The 23,888-nt window shown below is 46.1% G+C and overlaps 1 protein-coding gene across 1 annotated transcript in view; it reads left to right on the top strand.

Annotated features, from left to right (window-relative positions):
• TNFRSF10C (TNF receptor superfamily member 10c) overlaps window positions 1-17,862 on the top strand; it is a 37,940-nt gene extending 20,078 nt beyond the window's left edge. The window contains exons 5-8 of the mRNA XM_003823582.5: window positions 7,546-7,651; window positions 10,471-10,584; window positions 11,322-11,430; window positions 12,455-17,862. Coding sequence (XP_003823630.2) covers window positions 7,546-7,651; window positions 10,471-10,584; window positions 11,322-11,430; window positions 12,455-12,890 — 765 coding nt within the window. The 3' untranslated portion in view covers window positions 12,891-17,862. The remainder of the gene's footprint in view (window positions 1-7,545; window positions 7,652-10,470; window positions 10,585-11,321; window positions 11,431-12,454) is intronic.
• Window positions 17,863-23,888: the final 6,026 nt, after the last annotated feature.

The raw sequence follows: 23,888 nt of genomic DNA on the forward strand, positions 1-23,888 counted from the left end.
AGAGAATGCATGGATGACCAGTGTAGACAAGGCCAGCAACATCAGTTTCACGGTTTTGGGAATGTGAACTCTATGCGTCCCAAAGGAGGCTTTGATCCCTCCATCAGTCTTGCCTTATTAAATGCATTTCAATGCACAATCGCTTTTTTAAATTTTGGAGCTAACACAAATCACATTAGATGTTTTATGGCAGTACATTCAGATTGATCTTCTTTTAAGCAAGGGTATTGTATTTTACTGCATGGGTAAGCCACATTTTAATTCACTGTTGCCGCCTAGGGGCAGCTGGTTAGATCCCATCCTAACTGCCTTTGCTAATTCCAACAGCATTGTACTAAATACCCTTGTATGTATCGTGTGTCCACATATCCATGCACACCAGCTTATTGGGCAACTCCTTCCAAGTTGAATTCTACTTCTCCTTCTGCGGGATAAATGACTTCAGAAGTTTCTTTAAATGTTCACGAATTTTCCTCCAAAAAACCACTGAACCCAGCTTACAGTCACACCTAGTCCACAAATGTGCCTGTGTCCCTATACCTTTGCTACACTTAGCTTTCATTCGTTACTAGTCTAAGATGTAAAACATGACACATCACATTGCTATGTATTTTTGTTTCTTCATGGTATTAGGAATTTTCAAGGATATAGGAGTTTTTTGGTACTGGGAGTAGATGACCAGGGGATCCAGATGAGACAGCAGGGAAGACTGAATTCCGAGCTGTGCACTTGGAAAACCCTGGTCAGCTGGGGCCAGTCCCTGCCACCCACCATGCCTGTGAATAGAGATAAGGTCTCCATCCTCAGCCTGTCAGGGTGACTTCAGATGAGCCTGGAGCTGAGTTCAGTTCCTGACCCCAGGTCCTGGCTCTGTCAATGCTGGGCTGGTCCAATCTCTGTGCCAGGTCCTTCCACACCATTCCTCTCTCTATCAAAGTAGGAATTGAGAAGTTCCAACGGCTCAGAATCTCGGACTCTCAGGCTGTCAAGGACTCCTGAGATTGAAGGTTGTGAATGGCTGGGCCCTGCCGTGCTCCCCCTCTGGCTCTGTGACTCTGGTGTGGCCCCAGCTCCTGCCTGTAAAGTGAAGAGGAGATAAAAATCTTCAGCAGCCCTGTGTAAACCTCAGAGGGCTGTGTTACCAGGTGTGGGAGGACAAATCACAGCCTCAGGGCTGGTGTCACTCACTCTGGACTGGATCCCCAGGCACCTGTCCTCCACCCAGCAGAGGCTGCCCCTGTTCCTACCTGCACCTTGGTACTTGCTCCCTGAGCTTGGGGCAGAAGCTTCTGAAGACTAGGGTGGAGCGCCACGGGAGGGGCCATGGAGGAACAGAGGAGCCAGACGTCAAGTGAGGACAGCGATGGCACTGCAGGGCCACAGCCTGGTTTACCTGCCATGCTTCCAGTTGTCCTTCTGGTAGGCACCTGGCCCGGGTTGTAGTTTGAAGAGTGAGCAGGAAATGTCTCCATCCAGGTGGCTGCAGATGGCTACTCACCCAGGCCGTACTGAGAGGCCACAGTCCCAGTTCTGGTCCTCTGTCGTGTATCCAGGAGTGGCAGGGCAGTGAAGCTCTAGCTTCTAGGTCAGGGATGGGGACAGTGGGGACAGTGCCATGCCCCGAGCCTCTGCCGTTGGGCAGCTGGTGTCTTGCTTCCAGCCAGAGAATGCACATCTTCATGTAGTGGATTTCCTAACAACCCGGGGAGATGAAGGTAGGTTGTTTTTCCTGTTTTACAAGTGGCAAAATGAGATTCAGGGCTAGAGTTCTCTGAGCAGCTGCTTCTCTGATCTCTGTCCTGCCCTTGGCCTCTGGGAGCTCTTATGGTTCCTCAGCAGAGTTCACAGGGCTCTTGGAGCCTGTCCTTCGGCTTGAGCTGAGGCCACAACTGCGCGCACTTCATAGGCTTGAGGGGAAAGTGATTCATCCAGGAAGTAAACAGTGAGCCCTTTACTCTGAGAACACCTGTGCCCGGAGTCCGCCGGAGTTTGGGAGGACAAATGAACCCCATGTGAATCCTGTTCCCTGGAGCCCACAGTGTGGTAGGAGAGGTGACACCAGGGATTATATAACTAATAGGAGGTAGCATGAGGGAGGCCTGAGATCTCACCACCCTTGCCTCCCCCTCCTCCAGAGAGGCTGTGCTGGAGAGAGGCCATGCTGTTGCAGGGCCACAGGATGTGGTACTGTTGGCCTGGAAGATGTGGTTTGATTACAGTCACCATTGAGGGTCAGGGAGGGGAGCGAAGCTCTCCTTTAGATGCCCCCGCTCCCGATTTTTTTTTTTTTTTTAGCTGGACCTGAGAATTTGATTCACCTAAGAGAGGTCCACAGGAGACAAGCACACACATTTATTTAATTCAAGTTTTACCTGGCATGGAAGAACCTGTGAGAGTCAGTTACTTATTTACTGAATTAGACCAAGTAACTCATGAAGAAGCAAGTAACTATGTGAGGAGCTAAAAAGATGAGAGTGGATCCATTCTAACATGGTCTGCACAGTACCCTCTTGGCCTCGACTTCTCATCCTTAAAAATAAGGAAATTGTCAGCCGGGTGCGGTGGCTCACGCCTGTAATCCCAGCACTTTGGGAGGTCAAGGCAGGTGGATCACGAGGTCAGGAGATCGAGACCATCCTGGCTAACACAGTGAAACCCCGTCTCTACTGAAAATACAAAACAATTAGCGGAGTGTGGTGGCGGGTGCCTGTAGTCCCAGCTACTGGAGAGGCTGAGGCAGGAGAATGGTGAGAACCCGGGAGGCAGAGCTTTCAGAAAAAAAAAAAAGGAGATTGTCCTATGTTTCCCTGGGGACTTTCATCTCCTGCTTTTAGGAAACACAAAAGAGGTCAAAGGATCTTCTTGCACCTGCTGTTTTTCAATAGCCTTTAATTCATAATAGTCAATTGACCAGGGTGGGCAGGGTGCGATGGCTCACACCTGTAGTCCTGCCAAGACAGGCAGATCACTTGAGCCCAGGAGTTCAAGACCAGCCAGGGCAACATAGCAAAACCCGGTCACAACAACAACAAAAAAAAACCAAACAAACAAAAAAACAGAAAAACACAGAAAATTATGTCATGTGAAAGAATCCACACAGAATGCTTACCATCTGATTCCATTTCTTATTAAAATTCAACCAATCTATTCTGACAAAAAGCAGAATTATTGCTGGGGACATAGGAGCAAAGCGGAAGAGAGGATTACATTGAAGAATGAAGAAATTCTGGGGTGTGGTGGACATGTCATTTTCCTATCGTGGTGGTAGTTCCACAATGTATACACACGTCTCAATCTACCAAACTACATGCTTCAAAAATGTACACTTTGTTTCATGCCCATTATACCTCAATGAATCCATTTTTAAAAAACCTTCAATAGAATGTAAACACTTGAGTGTATACTGTATTCCCTATAGCACTTGCACATAGATCATGGAAATATGTATGCATAAAAAGTCAGTTTATCCAATTAAAATGGAATTCTAAAAGGTAATTAACATTAAAATGTGCAGGGGAAAAAGGAGTAAAAAAATTAGACTAGACAATCATCGCTTAAATGGTAAACGTACAGGTCTATTTCAACTATATCAATTATTGCACTCCCTGTAAATCCACTGAGCACTACAGTTCAATGGTAGAAATGTTTGGAAGGGCTGAGAAAGCAAGACTCAGCTATATCTTGTCTATATGAGATGGGCCTTAAAAGGAAGACACAGATGTTGTCTGTTGAAAGTAAATAGATGGAAAAAGATACACCACGCAGAGTGTAAGGCCAAGAAAACTGCCATGGCTATCTCAGTATCACATGAAGTTGATTTTGTTAGCGGTGGATGAGATCCGAGTTACCCTACGTTGAAGGCGGCGAATCCGTATGGGTCCACAGCACCTTCAGCTCTTCGCCTCCTGAGAAGAAAGAACTGGTCTGAGGGGCGTAAGGCAGAAGCAGAGATGGAGGCAAGTTTCAGAGCAGGAGTGAAAGTTTATTAAAAAGCTTTAGAACAGGAAGGAAAGGAAGGAACAGGAAGGAAAGGAAGGAACAGAAAGAAAAGAAGGAAAGTACACTTGGAAGATGGCCGAGCAGGTGACTTGAGAAACAGTGCGCAGCCGGACTGCCTGAGTTGGGGTTTTATAGGTTGGCATACTTCCAGGATCTTGCCTTACTTCTCCCCACTCCTGAAATCTTATTGGGAAGCTGCTGATCAGTTTCAGGTGTTTTCTATGTATTAGGAAACTGCTTTTTTCTGGCATCGGCTGTAACCAGTTATTACTTTAGAGACACAGTTATCAACTACCTGATGGTCGCCCAACACTGCTGGTGTCAGAAGCGGGGACCCCTCTCCTGTCCTGCTCATACCTAACTAGCTGCCTACTGTAACAATTTTAGGGCATTGAATATTATGGGAGATGAAAAGGGACCTTTGTAGTTAAAAGGGTTAATTCTTCAAGGAGTATAACAACAAATTGTATATGCCTAGTAATACATCTTCAAAACACATGACACAAAAGTAGAATTAAAAAGAGATTAAATCAGCTGTTTCTCTGCACTTGCTAGCATGATTAGGTGAAAACGCCAGTAAAGTGGCAAGCAATCTGCACACTATCAACCACCTTGATTTAACTGACATTTAAAGAGCAGGAGTGGAGCATCCACTGAACACTCATTCCCTTCTATGCTCATGATACTTTCACCAAGATAGATCAGGTTCTGGGCTATAAAACACACAATATGATCTCTAAACTTAATGAAACTAAACTGGAAATCAGTAACAATATCCACAGAGAATTCTAAAATTTTGATATTGAACAACACACTTCTAAAAATCTGTGGTTCAGACAGGAAATCAAAAGGGAAGGTAAGATATTTCAAAGTAAGTAATAATGACAATATAACACATGAAAAGTGGTGTGAAATGGCTAACAGTGCTCAGGGTGAAATATACAGCTTTCAATGTTTGTATTAAAAAATTGGGGGTTGGGGAGATGGCGAGTTACTACTGAAGGGTATGTAGTTCCTTTCTGGAGTGATAAAAATATTCTAAAATTGATTATAGTGATGATTGCATAGCTATAAGTATATTAAAAACTGCTGAAATGTAGACTTTAAATGGGTGAATTATATGAATAATCATAATTATTAATTATGTGAATTGTGTCTCACTAAAGCTGTCAAAAAAAGAAAAAACTTGAAAATTATGGGCCGGGCACGGTGGCTCACATCTGTAATTCCAGCACTTTGGGAGGCCGAGGCGGGTGGATCACGAGGTCAGGAGATCGAGACCATCCTGGCTAACACGGTGAAACCCTGTCTCTACTAAAAATACAAAAAATTAGCCAGGCGTGGTGGCGGGCACCTGTAGTCCCAGTTACTTGGGAGGCTGAGGCAGGAGAATGGCATGAACCCGGGAGGTGGAGCTTGCAGTGAGCCGAGATTGTGCCACTGCACTCCGGCCTGGGAGACAGCAAGACTCCGTCTCAAAAAAAGAAAAAGAAAAAGAAAATTATGGCCTGGGGAGCTACATTAATCAATCATAAAATATAAGTGTAAATTTAAACCAAACAAAGTAACAGGAAGGAGCATAAATCAAAGAATACAAACCACAGAAAGAACTGACAAAACCAACTGTGTGCGGTGGCTTACGCCTGTAATCCCAGTACTTTGGGAGGCCCAGGCAGGCAGATCACTTGAGCTCAGGAGTTAAACCACCCTGGGCAACATGGCGAAACCCCAGCTCTACAAAATATGCGAAAATTAGCTGGGCATTGTGGCACACACCTGTCTTTGGGGACTGAGGTTGCAGGACCACTTGAGCCTGGGAGGCAGAGGAGGCAAAGTTTGTAGTGAACTGAGATTACACCACTGCACTCCAACATGGAGGGCAGAGGGAGACCCTGTCTCCAAAAAAAAAAAAAAAAAAGACAAAATGAAAAGTTGGTCTTCTGAAAGGATTTTAAAAAACACCAATAAACCCCTCATTAAATGAGAGGGTGTAAGAGTGTGAGAGCAGAGAAAGGAGACACAGACATCTCCTGAACCTAGAGGGACTCCAGCCCGGGAAGGAATGATTTGGGAAACGTGCGTTAGCTTCACTGTCACCAACTGCTAGGCAGGCTTTGATGTGGAAGAAAGCTACCTTTTGTCTTGCTTAGATCCAGGCAGTTGAACTGAGCCCAACATAAGCAGCTTTCATTGTAACCATTTTGGTTTTGCTTAAATTAATTTCCTACTTTAAAACACTCCCAACTTAAAGAAAAGTTACAAAAACTATACAATAAAAACGTTTGAAAAAATGGCTGTTGGCATGATGAAAGCTATTATTGAATTCTTTACTGTGTATTTTCTACAAACAAGGAAATTAACATCAACACATTACCACTATCTATACGCGATCTATTCAGATTTCTCCAGTTGTCTTCTAGTTGTCATTTATAACATAGAGATCATGGCCAGAATCCCTGAATTGCTGTTTCATCTTTTTTGTCACTCTTTGATATTTAGTGGGAGCAGCTTGTCAAGGTCCTTTGTAAAGCAGTAATTACTTAATGTTTGATGCTATATCCTGACTTTCTGTAAGGTTATATATATTATAACCTTCATTTGTAAAACTGAGTATGTTTATGTGTGTGTCTGTGTGTATTTGTGTGTGTGTGAGTGACAGACAGAATTCACCTATTGGTCAATTAAACACTCGGTGAAACTAAATATATTAAATGCTATTTCTGCATGAAGGGCTCATATGTGTGTGGTTTTTTAAAATTCTTATAAAATCTTTTCTCTCTAACCATGGTGGCATGTGCCTCTTATCCACATTTCTTGGGAGACTGAAGCAGGAGGATCACTTCAGGCCAGGAGTTCAAGCCTATAGTAAGATATGATCACACCTGTGAATAGCCACTGCATTCCAGCCTGGGCAACATAGCAAGACTCTGTATCAAAAAAACAAAATAGCTCTTCTTGCTCCCATTATCTGGCGTAAATGTATTTTATGTTATAATATGAGAAAAGGATACAGAAGTGTTTTTCTTTTTCTTGTCATTTTTTCTTTCTTTTTTTTTTTATTTGAGACGGAGTCTCGCACTGTCACCACGTTGGAGTACAATGGTGCAATCTTGGCTCACTGCAACCTCTGCCTCTCAGGTTCAAGCTATTCTCCTGCCTCAGCCTCCTGAGTAGCTGGGATTACAGGTGTGTGCCACCACACCCAGCTAATTTTTGTATTTTTAGTAGAGACAGGGTTTCACCGTGTTGGCCAGGATGGTCTCGATCTCTTGACCTTGTGATCCACCTGCCTCAGACTTCCAAATTGCTGGGATTACAGGCGTTAGCCATCGCGCTTGCCTGTATTTTTTTTTTTTTTTTTAGAAAATAGCTAGCCCTAACAGGCCAAGGGACAAACACAGGTACGAAAGAATGAAAGTTTGGAGCTGGAAAAAATGTCCAAGCTCTGATGGGTTTTGTCACTTGGGGTGAAGGGAATGTGAGATGGAGCCTGGGAGAGGTGAGGTCTGGAAGTCACTCACGCCCATCACTCCTTTGTCCCCACAGGTCCTAGCTTACTCTGCCACCACTGCCCGGCAGGAAGAAGTTCCCCAGCAGACAGTGGCCCCACAGCAACAGAGGCACAGCTTCGAGGGGGAGGAGTGTCCAGCAGGTGCACTCTTATTTTTAAAAATCAGTTTATTTTTAATTGATAGATAAACATTGTATGTATTTATGATGTACACCATGATGTTTTGAAATATGTACGCATTGTGGAATGGCTAAATCAAGCTAATTCACATACTTAATCATGTATTCGTGGTAAGAACACTTAAAAATCTGCTCAGCAATTTTCAGCTGTATGGATACAGAGCCCTGGGATAAGCCCTCTTTGCCCTTTTTATCTGTGGGTTCTGTAGCCTTCCTTATCTATGGGTTCTGTATCCATGGTTGCAACAAACCACAGATCAAAAATATGCAGAAGAAATAAAAATGATAATACGTCAATAAAAGCAGATAAAAAGCAATGCAGTATAGCACTTATTTACATAGCATGTCTATTGCATTAGGTATTACAAGTAATCTAGAGATGATTTAAAGCATATGTGCGTGGGTTTTATGCAATACTATCCCAAATTATATCAGGGACTTGAGTATATGCAGAGTTTGTTCCATGGACTATATTCCCTGTGGATAGAAGGCAGGACTGTACAACACATTGTTTTAATAACTGTAGTCACCATGTTCCACAATACATCTCTTGAATTTATTCTCCCTGTCTAACTGAAATTTTGTATCCTTTGACTAACATCTCCCCATCCCACCATCCAACTCAAGCCCTGGTAATCACCATTCTGCTCTCCACCTCTATGAGACCAACTTTTTCTGATTCCACATATGTGAGATCATGAGGTGTTTGCCTTTCTGTGCCTGGCTTATTTCACTTAGCATAGTATCCTCCAGGTTCATCCATGCTGACACAAATGACAGAATTCCCTTCTTTTTAAAGGCTGAATAGTATTCCATTGTATCTGTGTGTCACATTTTCTTTAACTTTTCATCCATCCATGGACACGTAGGTTGATTCCATGTCTTGACCATTGTAAATAATGCTCCAATGCATATGAGAGGGAAGATACCTCTTCAATATACTGACGTCATTTCCTTTGGATGTATACCCAATAGTGGGATTGCTAGATCATATAGTTGTTCTATTTTTTGTTTTTTGAGGAACCTCCACACTGTTTTCCATAATGGCTGTACTAATTTCCATTCCCACCAACAGTGTACCAGCATTCCTTTTTCTCCCCATCATCATCAACACTTGTTATCTTTTGTCTTTTTGGTAATAGCCATTCTTACAGGTGTGAAGTGATATTTGGCACTTGATGGTTAGTGATGCTGAGCATTTTTTTCATATACTTTTTGGCCACTTCTATGTCTCCTTTTGAGAAGTGTCTATTCAGGTCCCACGCCCATGTATCCATTTTACTTGGATTATTTGATTGTGTGCTACTGAGATGTTTGAGTTCCTGTGTATTTTGGATTTTAACCAAAATCTTGGATCTTTTGAATATTGACCCTCATTCTGTAGGTTGTCTCTTCACTCTGTTCATTGTTTCCTTTGTCATGCAGAACCTTTTTAGTCTAATGTAACCTCATTTGTCTGTTTTTCCTTTTGTTGCCTGTGCTTTTGGGGTCATAGTCAAGAAACCATTGCCCAGACCAACATCATGAAAATTTTCCCCTATGTATTCTTGTGGTAGTTTTACCATTTCAGATCTTATGTTTTAATCTTTAGTCCATTTTGAATTAACTTTTACATATGATGTGAGATAAAGGTCTTATTTCATTCTTCTGCATGTCAATAACCTACTTTTCTCAATACCATTTATTGAAGAGCTGTCCTTTCCCCATTTTGTGTTCTTGGTATCTTTCTCACAATCAATAAACTGTAAATGCATTGATTTATACCTGGGTTCACTATTTTGTTCCATCAGTTTATTTACCATTGTTATGCCATTACCATTCAGTTTTGATGACTATAATTTTGTAACATGTTTTAAAATCAGGTAGTATGATGCCTCCATCTTTGTTCGTTTGATCACTTTGGCTATTTGAGGTATTTTGTAGTTCCATACAAATCTGGGCGTGGTGGTGCGTCGCCTATAATCCCAGCTACTCGGGAGGCTGAGGCAGAAAAATCGCTTGAACCAGGGAGTTGGAGGTTGCAGTGAGCCGAGATTGTGCCACTGCACTCCAGCCAGGTGACAGAGCAAGACTCTGTCTCAAAAAAAAAAAAGACACATGAATATACATAACAGTCAGGATGTCCTGATGGGAACCATGAAGAATAGTTAAGTGATAGGTGAGATAGACAAGGTTGGTAGGGCCTCTCAGGGATGGTGATTTGAGCTGATATTTAAAGTTGGACAGGGCCAGTCTTGCAGAGAGCCAGGAAGAGTGCTCTTGAGAAGGCCCTGAAGGAATGAGAACCCCAGGTTTTGGGGGCTTGGGGAGACTGAGCGAAGACAGGGGGCCACTGTGGTGAGTGGACAGCAAACAGGTCAGGTGGACCAGCATGGGCAGATCACATGTACAGTAGGTTGGATGTTATTTTGTGAGTCAGGGCATAAAAAAAATAAAATATCTCAATGATGTGTATTGATTACATGTTGAAACGTAGTATTTCAGATATTTTAGGTTAAAACTATATTGTTAAAATTAATTTGGCCTCATTCTTTTTACTATTTTAATATGGCTCTCATAGAATTTGAATTTTGCATAGAATTTGAATTTTGTATTATATTTCTGTCAGCAGTGCCAGTCAAAGGTATGTAATAGATGCTGAATGGATGACAAGACCAAGCCTGTAAGAGTGGATTTCTCTGTCTCAATTCCAGTGAGGGCCAAAAAAGAAGTTTCCCCACCACTGTCAGCCTCTGGGAATTCTGTGGTGACTCATTCATTGGCTTTTCTCTCCCTTCCCAGGATCTCATAGATCAGAACATACTGGAGCCTGTAACCCGTGCACAGAGGGTGTGGATTACACCAACGCTTCCAACAATGAACCTTCTTGCTTCCCATGTACAGTTTGTAAATCAGGTACAGAATGTGTGGACCTCTTGTCCAGAGGTGGAATGTGGGGCAATGAGGTGGGAGTTGTAGCCGACATGAGTCAGGGAACCAAGTTCCAGCCCAACCTGGTCTTCATCACCCTGTTCTATGATTATATATTTGACTGATTAAAAAAATAGAAAGAAATCTTTTCTATAATGCATGCCACCTGGCTGGGAAATCGTCTAAACTGTCAGCTGCAAGAGGGTGGGGGGATCATTAGAGCATAGAGAAGGCCTGGCCCAGTGGACAGGGCTAGGTTTCAGCAGTGGCACGGGTCTGCTCCAGGGCCAGGCTCTCTCCCCCAGGCTCTGTGCTCCTGGCAGGTGCTCGGCCTCACTCAGCCTTCAGGTTCTCAGGCCCCTTCCTCCTCCCCAGCAGGCCCAGGCTTTGGGGAAGTCCCCCAAGGCCTCCGTCTCCTTGCAGAGTCTCTCAGATGATGCCCTTGCACCTCCCTTGCTACTGACCATGGCATCTAAACAATGCTTTTCCCCTAATCTGATGTAATAAATAATGAATTATGCTCCTTCTTATGACTCCTCTGAGTGCTGGTGACAGCTGAAGGGTGGGTGTCCTGTATGAGCCCTGAGTGTGCTGGTGCAGAAACTGGCCCTTAGAACTCCTTGGTGAACTTGGTTGAGCTGAGTGGGAGGGGGTGGGTGGTAAGGAAGATCGAGGGATACATCAGGGAAACACATTCCCAAAACCTTATGCTCTGTTGTCAGATCAAAAACATAAAAGTTCCTGCACCATGACCAGAGACACAGTGTGTCAGTGTAAAGAAGGCACCTTCCGGAATGAAAACTCCCCAGAGATGTGCCGGAAGTGTAGCAGGTGAGACAGCAGCCAGGGGCTCCTGACAGCTTTCAGGAACCCGAGAAGACCTGAGTCACCTGGTACCCCTATTTCTCCGCTGACCCCATGGAGCCTCCAGACCCATGGGGTGTCCCTGAGCCTGTGGGGTCTCTTGGGTCTGCAGTGGCCGCTCCTGGTCCATCTGCCTGTCCCCACCCCTACCCCCTGCAGCAGCCCCTTCCCAGACCCTCCCCAGCACGAGTCCCCTTGGCCAGACCAACTTGTTCACTGGGCACAAGAGGCAACTTTCTGGATCCCTTGATCCTTTTCAGCAAACCTAGGAAATGCGATTTCCCTTTGAAATGAGAAGAAAACACTTGAATCCAGTCTGGGTTGTATTTGTTGCTATACCAAGCTGTTTTAAAAAATGTTCTTTTTAATATTTTTTATGCAGGCAGGACCCATCAAGACAAAAGTGGCCACGGCCGACAAAAGTCATAAGAAGGCTGTGGGTGGAGCTCCTTCAAGTTCCCATGAAGGCCTGAGCCAATCCAGCCGGCCTCACCCCTGGCCCCAATCCCTCAATAAGTCCTGTCTTTTCCCTATTTGGGCTTTAAGGGCCAAGAGTAATTTGTTCTTCTCTGGCCCCCTAATGTTTGCCATGATTGGGAGGAACCAGCAGACAGTTGGGGGTGAGAGATCACTTGTACTGTGGGTTGACTGGAGGAAGGGGCTCAGCTTGTGGCCACAAGGGCTCGTGACCTTCCCCTGGAGTGTGGCTCCTCCTAACGCAGGCCTCCTCTGCAGCCCAGGGAAGCTCAGTGTGTGCCCGACCCAGAAGGCTCCTGTGGCCCCAGAGCAGGGAGGCTGAGGGGCTGAAATGCGCATGCTCAGACCCTTCCCCAGCCTCAACAAGGGAACTTGGGGGACCCCCTCCAGACAGGAGGCTGTCCTTCCCCTGACGCCTTCTCAGGGACATTGGAGAGGGAGGGTGGCTCCCCTTTTATCCCACCTGGCTAGCTTTCCCTCAGGAGTCCTCACCTCCCTCTCTGTGTGTACCCAGGTGCCCTAGTGGGGAAGTCCAAGTCAGTAATTGTACGTCCTGGGATGATATCCAGTGTGTTGAAGAATTTGGTGCCAGTGCCACTGTGGAAACCCCAGCTGCTGAAGAGACAATGAACACCAGCCCGGGGACTCCTGCCCCAGCTGCTGAAGAGACAATGAACACCAGCCCGGGGACTCCTGTCCCAGCTGCTGAAGAGACAATGAACACCAGCCCGGGGACTCCTGCCCCAGCTGCTGAAGAGACAATGAACACCAGCCCGGGGACTCCTGCCCCAGCTGCTGAAGAGACAATGACCACCAGCCCGGGGACTCCTGCCCCAGCTGCTGAAGAGAAAATGACCACCAGCCCGGGGACTCCTGCCTCTTCTCATTACCTCTCATGCACTATCGTAGGGATCATAGTTCTAATTGTGCTTCTGATTGTGTTTGTTTGAAAGACTTCACTGTGGAAGAAATTCCTTCCTTACCTGAAAGGTTCAGGTAGGCGCTGGCTGAGGGCGGGGGCGCTGGACACTCTCTGCCCTGCCTCCCTCTGCTGTGTTCCCACAGACAGAAACGCCTGCCCCTGCCCCAAGTCCTGGTGTCTCCAGCCTGGCTCTATCCTCCTCCTTGTGATCATCCCATCCCCACATCCCGTGCACCCCCCAGGACCCTGGTCTCATCAGTCCCTCTCCTGGAGCTGGGGGTCCACACATCTCCCAGCCAAGTCCAAGAGGGCAGGGCCAGTTCCTCCCATCTTCAGGCCCAGCCAGGCAGGGGGCAGTCGGCTCCTCAACTGGGTGACAAGGGTGAGGATGAGAAGTGGTCACGGGATTTATTCAGCCTTGGTCAGAGCAGAACACAGAGATTTTCCACCTGTTGGTTTTTACTCTAGTTCCCCTTCTCATCCCCCTTCCTCAGGGTGTCCCCTAATTGCAAGGCCCCATTCCTGTCTCCAGCCCCAGGGCTCCTTGTCCAGTGTCCCAGCCCCCAGCCCAGCCCTGTGCCCCACTGTCCTCTGGGAAGGAGGTGCTTCATGGGCCCCTCCCCACCTGCTAAGGAGACTCGTTCTCTTCCAAGTGGTGAAAGGGCCCCTGAGCGTGTAGACAGAGTGACTTGGTTTCTCCAGAAACTGGAAGCCTCATGGGCTGAGGAACTGCCTCCCACCCACAGCAGAACCCGGGCGGACACAATCCCTTCTCCTCATGGCTGCCCTGACTCTCTGAAGTGGCTTGGGGTTCTGGGCTGACTGTGGAGGACACATGGCCATCTTGAGCATCACACAGACCGGCGGGTCCTGCTGCAGTCCTGTCCTTCCTGTAGTCTTCACTCCACAGCCTCACTCCACAGTGAGTGACCCTCACTGGACACCCTCACTCCACAGCCTGCACCCTGAGGATGGGGTGTCCGCCTGAGCACAGCATCAGGGGCCTGGCCCCAGCAGCGGGTCCTGGATGTGCTGAGATTGGGCTGCCTGGGTTGACCTCATTGGGAGGAGGTGGGGACGGCAGGTCCAGCTGCGTACTGGGGACCCTGCAGCAAGCCCTGGATGTGGACTCCTGAGTCAGTTCTTTGCCTTCCTGTGGTCTTTTTCTGGCACTCACGTTGCCCACCAAGGCCTGGGTGGGTGAGAACAGTGCCCACAAGGAGACCCTGAGTAACAGAGACTCACAGCCCATCCAGGTCTCTGGGCAGGAAATTGAAGGAATCATCACATTTTACAGAGGAGGAGACTGCAGCTCAGAGTGGGGGAAGTGTGTGCACCAGGCCACAGGCAAGTCTGTCCAGAGCACTGGTAGGAATGAGGGAAACTAGGAATGACCACTTTAAAAAGTTAGATGAGAAGAATTTCAAGGCCGGGTGCGGTGGCTCACGCCTGTAATCCCAGCACTTTGGGAGGCGGAGATGGGCGGATCACGAGGTCAGAAGATTGAGACCATCCTGGCTAACACGGTGAAACCCCGTCTCTACTAAAAATACAAAAAAATTAGCCGGGCGCGGTGGCGGACGCCTGCAGTCCCAGCTACGTGGGAGGCTGAGGCACGAGAATGGCGTGAACCCGGGAGGCGGAGCTTGCAGTGAGCCGAGATCGCGCCACTGCACTCCAGCCTGGGGGACAGAGCGAGACTCCATCTCAAAACACACACACACAAAAAAAACAACCAAAAAAAGAAAGAAAGAAAGAATTTCAAAGTTAAGTCATTGGAGTTCGTTGGTAATATATTTGTATGGCTTAGGTCATGTTACACGCATCACCCCCTCACCCCATGTCTGCTGTTGGTCTCAGCACTGGGTGGAGGGAGGGGCAATAGTCCTGGTGAAGAGGAGGGGGGAGCAGCACCAGCTGGAGTGGGGCCTCTGCCGCTGCCTCTTCCTGCTGTGGTTTCTCTGGCTTAGACTGCCCCTCTCACCTGGCTTGTCTGTGGGGAGATCTTTGTTCTCTGGCTGCTTTTAAGACTTTCTCCTTAACAGTGGTTTCAGCAATTCGATTGAGGCAAAAAGGAGCTGCAGAAGCCATGTCTGTAGCATCTGTGGCCTCCCCTTCTGTATAATAGCAGCCATGTTTTGGCCTCTGCAGGGCTAAAGTCTTCTGAGCAGCTGCTTCTCCACATCTCTGCCATGCACTCGGCCTCGGAGCTCCTGGTGTTCCTCAGCAGAGTCCACAGGGCTCTTTGGGGTCCCCTCCCTGTGCTGTAGCCTGGAACCTGTGACCTGAGGCAGTGAGCTGAGGCCACCACTGGGCTCACCTCATGGGCTTGGAGGGAAAGTCATTCACCCAGGAAGTAGGTGATGAGCCCTTTACTCTGAGAATGTCTGCGCTTGGTGGCGGTGGGAGGACAAATGAGCCCTGTGTCAGTCCTGCTCCCTGAAGCCCACAGTCTGGTGGAGGAGGTGTCACCAGGAATCTAAATAGCTATCAGGAAGCATGGGGGCTACCTCCCCGCTCCCTGCACCTCCAGAGAGACTGTGCCGGCTCCAGGAATGTCATCCCTCCCTACTTGACTCTGGCAGAGGGAGGCTGTGCCGTTGCAAGGCCCCAGGTCATGATATTGGTGGCTTGGAGGATGGGGTTTCATTAAAATCAACATTGAGGGGAATGATTGTACTAACAACAGCATGTGCTGAAATACAGTACTTGCACGTGCCAAGCTCTGTTCTCAGCACTTTATACACATATGAACACACTTAATCCTCATACAACCAGACTGTACAGGAACCCTCATTGTCCTTGTCTTAGACAAGCAGCATGAGACGCAGAACATTCGTTCAGTGGAGGGGCTGGGCACAGAGATGAGTGACCCTCAGGGGCAGCAGCAATGATTGGGTCACTGGGTTCTGCTGACCTTTCCCAGGGGAGTATTTGGTGCTTGTTCGTGAGGCCTGCATTCACCTAGTGCTGGGTCACAGCTGGGGGTCCCTGAGAAGTCATTTAAGGTCACCTCTTATTTCAGGAATGAGACATATTTAGATAAGAAGTGGCTTCCCCTGGACCATGATGCTGGCCCAAGACTACAAGACAGATGGCTTGCTTCTTAATCCAAGGTTCTTCTTATACCAAAAGAACAAAGAAAGAAAAAAGCCACGAAAGACTCAAAAGAAGCAGATTTCCCACCACAGCACAACCTCAGAACAATTCTGAGTTGCTCATTTTAAGATCAACGAGGCATTTTTAGGGCATGTATGCCTGAGAGAGGAAATCAGTGTGAATGGCAAACTTCCCTCTAAAACAGCCTAATACAACACTGGTCCAGGAGGAACAAGGCAAGGAAACCCCCTGGTGAATGACTCATCTCAGGAAGAGGCAGGGCAGGGTCAGGAGAGTCTATGGAGGAGAAGACCTGGAACAAGACCTCTCTCTCTTGCTCTCTTACACACACACACACACACACACACACACTCACACCCCTATGAGCCCAAATCTATGAACTGAGAACCTCATTCTCTGACCTCACCTTCCATCTCCCTCAATCAGAGATACCCACAAACCTCAGAGCTGTGTCCCAGCATCACTTGTTTTGACTCCCGTCCCCAACTGCCTTGACTTCCTGTCTGCCTGGGAACCTGTCTGTGTGGACTTTTCCCTCTATGTCCACCAGTGTCCTGTCACCAATGGCATTTGTCACCTCTGCCTGGGCAGCCCCACATGACTCTTTGCACCTTCATGGACTTTGGGGTTATTGATGTCTGTGCCTCATCTCCCTGTGAACTGGAACTGTCCTAAGGAAAGGGAGGGTCGTGCCTTATTCCTGATACTCCACGATTCCTTGTATAGTGTGGCCACCAGGCACTGACATGCTCTCCTTGGATGAATGAGTAATGTGGGTTCTAGGAAGCCCGCATGAATGCAGATGTGATGTCCTCAGCCTTTCATAGACATGTTTCATGTGAGAGGTGGGAAGAGCAGCTGAACAGAAGGCTGAGGACTGCCCAGGTCCAGAGTCACCAAGAGCTTGTTGTCAGGTTTTCACTTGCTATTCGCAGAGATTTTTTTTTTTAAGGCACTATTTGTAGTGTTAAAAGGGTGAATTTATCAGAAGGCATAATAATCATAAATGTGTATATGCCTAATAATAGAACTTTAAAAGGCATGAAGCAACACTCAAAAGGATTAAAGGGAGATCATCTCACCCCCTTCTTACCAACTGATAGAATGATCTGATGAAAACAGTAAAATAACAACAGATCTGAACACTCTCAACCATCTTGACAAATATTTATGCCTAGTGTTCCATTATTGGAACGCTAAACATGTGGAATGATTTATATCCTACTGCTCAAGGTCATCACCAAGGTCTAATTGTAAAATTTCAAAAAATTGCAACCTCAGGCATAAATGGGTTAATCGACATTTATAGCGCACACATGCAACATGTACCGGAGATTCCTTCTTTTCTATGAACATGGTACTTCCACCAAGATAGACCACATTGTGAACTATAAAACAAATCTAAAAACATTTGAAATGAAGGAAATTATATAAAATATGTTCTCTGATCTCAATGAAATTAAATTAATAACTATATCTAGAAAAACTCCCAATATGTGAATATTAAGGAACATACTTATAAAAAATTCATAGTTCATGGATGAAATCAAAAGAGAATTCAAAATATTTCAAAATAAATTATGATGATTATATAAAATGTAGAAATGTGTGGGATGCCACTACACCAGTTCTTAGAGTGAAATGCACAGCTTTCAAGGCTTCTGTTAAAAGAGTTGGGAATTACAAAACAAGGAGCAGCGACTGCCAATGGGTGTGGAGTCTTTTTTGGGGTGATGATGAAAATGTTCAAAAATTGATTTTATTGATGGTTATACACGTCTATAAATATATTTAAACGGAAGAATTATATGATATATATGTGATATATGAAGTATATCTCTGTAAAATTCTTAAGGATTAAAAGAAGAATGGTATCACAATCAATGACTCAGAGGTCTGCATTACTCACCCATAACATAAGTGTAAATTAAACTCAGAGGCAGTAGCAGGAAGGGAAAGAAATAATAGAGTAGAAATTAATGAAATAGAATACAAGAATAAAAGGAATCAACAAGCCAACAGTTGGGTCTCAGAAATGATCAACACAATTAATAAAATTAATAAACCAAACCTCAAAAGAAAAAGAACAATGGCATGAAACACCAATATCAAGAATTAATGATGGGATATTATTACAAACTCTACAGCTATTACAAGGATAATAGTGGGATCTGATGAATAACTTTATGCGAAAAAAATTCAACAACTTAGGTGAAATAGAGAAATTTCTTGAAAAACCCTACTTAGCAAAATAGTCACAAGAGGTAAAGATCATTTAAATATTTTTACAGCTATCTAAGAATTGGAATTTATCATTTAAAAGCTTATAATGATGAGGCTGGGCGCGGCGGCTCACGCCCATAATCCCAGCACTTTGGGAGGCGGAGGCAGGCAGATCACAAGGTCAGGAGATCGAGACCATCCTGGCTAACATGGTGAAATCCTGTCTCTACTAAAAATACAAAAAAATTAGCTAGGCATGGTGGTGGGCGCCTGTAGTCCCAGCTGCTGGGGAGGCTGTGGCAGGAGAATGGCGTGAATCTGGGAGGCGGAGCTTGCAGTGAGCCGAGGTCGCGCCACTGCATTCCAGCCTGGGCGACAGAGCCAGAGCGAGACTCCATCTCAAAAAAAAAAAAAAAGATCTACCTAGGGCCTTTCCCTCTCAGCCACACCTGACTTGAATCTGGTGGAAATCCTTTTCATCCTCAATCTTGTACATGGAAATGATGATAATGGTAATGCCACAGGTAGGAATTGAGGACTTTAGAAAGTTCAGAGTTGGCTCTGATATTGCAACTTCCTGATCTGTGACCTGACATGGATGACCACAGCCTGAGGACCTGCTGTCAGACATCTGTGTAAAGCAGTACAGCTCCATCCTCACAGTCAAAGGGAACTGTCAATGGACAGAGCCCAGAACCCCCTGCGGCACTGTGGGTGTGTTCCTTAGGAATGTGCAAACTGCCAATGGCTAAAGCCACAAAGCAGAGATCACTTGAGGCCAGGAGTTCAAGACCAGCTTGGCCAACATGGTGAAACCCCGGCTTTACCAAAAATACAAAAATTATGCGGGCATGATGGCACACGTCTGTAATCCCAGCTACTCGGGTGGCTGAGGCCGGAGAATTGCTTAAGCCTGGGAGGCAGAAGTTGCAGTGAGCCAATGTTGTGCTACTCCACTCCAGCCTGGGCAACAGAGTGAGACTCTGTCTCATCAAAAATATCTATATCACAGACTTAAGGGATCCAGCTTTTGTTGGGCTCCCAATATTTACAGACAGTGAATTAACTGCTTTATATACGCTGCCTTCTTTAATTAATACAATAGTTCCGTAAGGAGGTATTAGCAGCCCATTATTGCAGATAAGGAAAGCCGAGACCCAGAAAGACAATTCAATGTGTTCAGGAAAGGCCCCTGCCTTTAACAATTCAGCTGCACCTGAGCCTCCCTTGTCTGATTCCCAATTCTGCTTTTCCTGTCTACTTGATAATTCACCAAAAAGTTTGCCTGGACGACGTAGCCCAGACTACACATATTACACAGGACACTGTCACCTCCCTGTGGGAGGTGCCCCATCTTGTTTTATCACCTTATATGCCATGAGAACCTTGAGCAGTGCCTGGCTCAAAGCAGGTGTTGGTAAATGTTTACTGCACGAGTGCGTGAAGGAAGGACAGACGGATTGTGTCATTCAGAAGGCACAAGAGAATAGACATCTCATCCATGTTGTCCACCATTGATGTCTTGGGCACTCCTACCAGAATCCGCTCATGAAATTTCTAACTAATGTGGTGCCACCTGCCTCTAGAAGGATAACATATGCCATCTTAAATTCAGATTAATGAGAACAAGGGCCATTTGTAAAACTGTACAATGAGGAGCAGTTTCCTTACCAAAAAGCTGATCATAAGAGGCTGGGCTAAGTAGCTCATGCTGTAATCGCAGCATTTTGGGAAGGACCGAGGGAGGATCACTGGAGCCAGGAGTTCAAGACCAACCTAGTGAGACAAAAAAAAAATTTATATACTTAAAAATAAACACTTAAAAAAGATAGAATTAAGATCTCTTCAATACTTTTTTTAATCATAGAACATGCTTCAATTCAAGTATTTTCTTATAACTCAATTAGGTCTTGTGATTTTCTTCAGATAAGTTATTCCTTTTTTTTTTTTTTTTGCTGAGATAGAGTCTCACTCTGTCACCCAGGCTGGAGTGGAGTGGCATGATCTTGGCTCACTGCAACCTACGCCTCCCAGGCTCGAGCAATTCTCCTGCCTCAGCCACCCGAGTAGCTGGGATTACAGATGTGTGCCATCATGCCCGGATAATTTTTGTATTTTTACCCCGGCGAGCTGGGGTTTCGCCATGTTGGCCAAGCTGATCTCGAACTCCTGGCCTCAACTAATCTGCCCACCTTGACCTCCCAAAGTGCTGGGCTTACAGGTGTGAGCCACTGCGCCCGGCCTCTTTTTCTTTTTTCCTTTTCTTTTTTTTTTTTTGACGGAGTTTTCGCTCTTGTTGCCCAGGCTGGAGTGGAATGGCGTGATCTCGACTCACCACAACGTCCACTTCCCAGGTTCAAGTGATTCTCCTGCCCCAGCCTCCCAAGTAGCTGGGATTACCGGCATGCGCCACCAGGCCCAGCTAATTTTGTATTGTTAGTAGAGACAAGGTTTCTCCATGTCGGTCAGGCTGGTCTTAAACTCCCGACCTCAGGTGATCCGCCTGCCTCGGCCTCCTAAACTGCTGGGATTACAGGCATGAGCCACCGCACCTGGCCCAATCTTGATTTCATTTCATTGGGAAGACCTAGGTCGTTCACCATTAATTGGCTCTGTTTTTCTTTTCTTTTCTTTCTTTCTTTTTTTTTTTTTTTTGGAGTCTCCCTCTGTCGCCCAGGCTGGAGTGCAATGGCAGGATCTCGGCTCACTGCAACCTCTGTCTCCCGGGTTCAAGCCATTCTTCTGGGTCAGCCTACCGAGTAGCTGGGATTATAGGCACCCGCCATCAAGCCCGGCTAATTTTTGTATTTTTGTAGAGACGGGGTTTCACCATGTTGGCCAGGCTGGTCTTGAACTCCTGACCTCAGGTGATCCACCCACCTTAGCTTCCCAAAGCACTGGGATTACAGGCGTGAGCCACCGCGCCTGGCCGGCTCTTGTTTTTCTACAAAAATTCTTATCATTGTGAATTGTCCTCCTATTCTGTTCTAAGAACAAGAATAGGTGAATAATTCTGCTAAATGGCTTCTCAGCCTCCATTGAGACGATATGATGTTTGCTTATTGACACTATTGATACGGTACGTTATTTTTGAACACATTCACATTCTCTGCATGAGCTTTTACGTTAGATTTTCCAAAGTACGCTCATATATATGGAAGTCATTAGTCTCCTAAAAGCCAGGGAGGAGGTAGCTGTGTCTTGTTGGGGTGGTGAAAATTGCCTAAAAGGGGCAGAAAGGGACTTTCTGGGAATGGTGGAAATTCTCTGTCTTGATTGCATAATGGTTACATGTGAGTATACAGTTGTCATAGAGGAAATGAAACACTTAAGAAATGAACAGCTGAGACTGGGGCCCAGTGGCTCACACCTGTAATCCCAGCACTTTGGGAGGCGGAGATGGGCAAATCATTTGAGTCCAGCAGTTTCAGACCAGCTTGGGCAACATGATGAAATACCATCTCTACTAGAAATACAAAAATTAGCCAGGGGTGGTGGTGTGCCCCTAGTCCCAGCTGCTCAAGGGGCTGAGGTGGGATGATTGTTTGAGCCCAGGAGACTGAGGTTCAGTGAGCTGAGATTGCAGCACTGCATTCCAGCCAGGGTGACAGAGTAAGACCCTGTTGTTTTTTGTTTGTTTATTTGTTTGTTTGTTTTTTAAGTGAATAGTTTACTGCATTAACTTACATCTCAGTGACCAAACAGGGACAGAGAATCTGTGAGCTCTGCAGGATGGGTGGTTTATTATTTACATGGAGACCAAAGAGGGGAGGTGACATGAACCAGGTCCCACAGCTGGTGGCTTCTCAGGGTCACTATTGGAATCCACGACTTCTGACTCTGATCAAGGGGGTTCTCCATTGTCTTTTTTTTTTTTTTTTTTTTGTTGAGATGGAGTCTCGCTCTGTCACCAGGCTGGAGTGCAGTGGCGCAATCTCCGCTCACCACAACCTCCAACTCCCTGGTTCAAGCGATTCTCCTGCCTCAGCCTCCCTAGTAGCTGGGATTATAGGCACACACCACCATGCCCAGCTAATTTTTGTATTTTTAGTAGAGACAGGGTTTCACCATGTTGGCCAGGATGGTCTCGATCTCCTGACCTTGGCCTCCTTGACCACCTACCTTGGCCTCCCGAAGTGCTGGGATTACAGGAGTGAGCCACCGCGCCCGGCCCACTGTCTTTTACAGACACCTAAAAGCTGAAGGGTCTCAGATGAAAAAGGTGAATGAATATCAGTGAATGTCACTTGTTTCTTTTTATATTCTTTAAACGAGGCTGTACAAAACATAAGCTCGTATTCCTGGCCCTCTCTCTCTCTAAGGAAGGCGGTGTGCCGTGTGATGCACACACATTTTATTGAATCCCATGTGAAAAATAAATAAATCTTGGGACCATAAAATCACTAAGCCAAAGGGAAAAGTCAAGCTGCGAACTTTGTCAGGCAAACCTGCCTCCCGTTTTATTCCTAAATAAGATAGTTACAAAGATTAAAAAGCTACATACCTCCCTCACAATTCACCCATGAGGGAATTCCTTGTGGGCCTCAAGATCCTTACCCTAAAACAGTTCTGCTGAATTTCACTCTGGCAATGTAAATTGATAGCTGATCTTCACATGTGGGACAGAAAGTCATCCCTCTGTCCACCTGAGACAAATGCATATCTGACTGCTTCCTCCGCCCTATTGTTTATGAAAAATGCAGATTCACTGAGCCAGACTAAGACATGAGTGACTATTCCTCCACCTCTACTCTTTTACATATAAGCTGTGTATTCAGTGAAAGGCTGATCAAAGACCCAAAAGAATGCAACCTTTTGTCTCTTATCTACCTATGACCTAGAAGCCTCCACTTCTGGTTGTCCCACCCTTCTGGACAGAACCAATGTACATCTTACACATATTGATTAATGTCCCATCTCTCCCTAAATGTATAACAGAAAGCTGACCCCAACCATTTTGGTTGGGACCTCCTGAGCCTGTGTCATGGGCGTGTCCTCAACCTTGGCAAAATAAGCTTTTAAAAAATTTTTATTTATTTATGTATTTATTTTTGAGACAGGGTCTCGCTTTGTCACCCAGGTTGGAGTGCAGTGGCAGGGTCTTCGCTCACTGTAACCCCTGTCTCCCAGGTTCGAGAGATTCTTGTGCCTCAGCCTCTCGAGTAGCTGGGATTACAGGCATGTGCCACCACACCCAACTAATTTTTGTATTTTTAGTAGAGGCACGGTTTTGCCAAGTTGGCCAGGCTGGTCTGAAACCCCTGACCTCAAGTGATCCACTGGCCTTGGCCTTCCAAATTGTTGGGATTATAGGCAGGAGCCACTGTGCCTGGCCACAAAATAAACTTTCTAACTTGATTGAGACCTGTCTCAGATATTTTGGGTTCGCACCCTCACGGTCCTGAGATCTGGGTGGGGTTGCTCCCTCTTGGGGTGACTTATTGCTCAGGATCTGTTTGCCCCCACCTACCTCTGCCCCGGCCTCAGGGAATGAGGCTGAGCTGGGTGTAAACAGAGATCCCCCACCACAGACCCTGCGGTTTCCACAGATGCAGAAGTGGCCACCCTGGGACCTGCTCCCATGACAAGCGCAGCCCAGGCAGCCTCCTCCCTCCTCTGAGCTCCTGCTGCAGCCACTCTCTCTCCCTCCCTCGGACTCTCACCCACTTTGCTTTCAGCCTCA

The sequence above is a fragment of the Pan paniscus genome, chromosome 7 (genome assembly GCF_029289425.2).
Source record: "Pan paniscus chromosome 7, NHGRI_mPanPan1-v2.0_pri, whole genome shotgun sequence".
NCBI classification, from domain to species: Eukaryota; Metazoa; Chordata; class Mammalia; order Primates; family Hominidae; genus Pan; species Pan paniscus.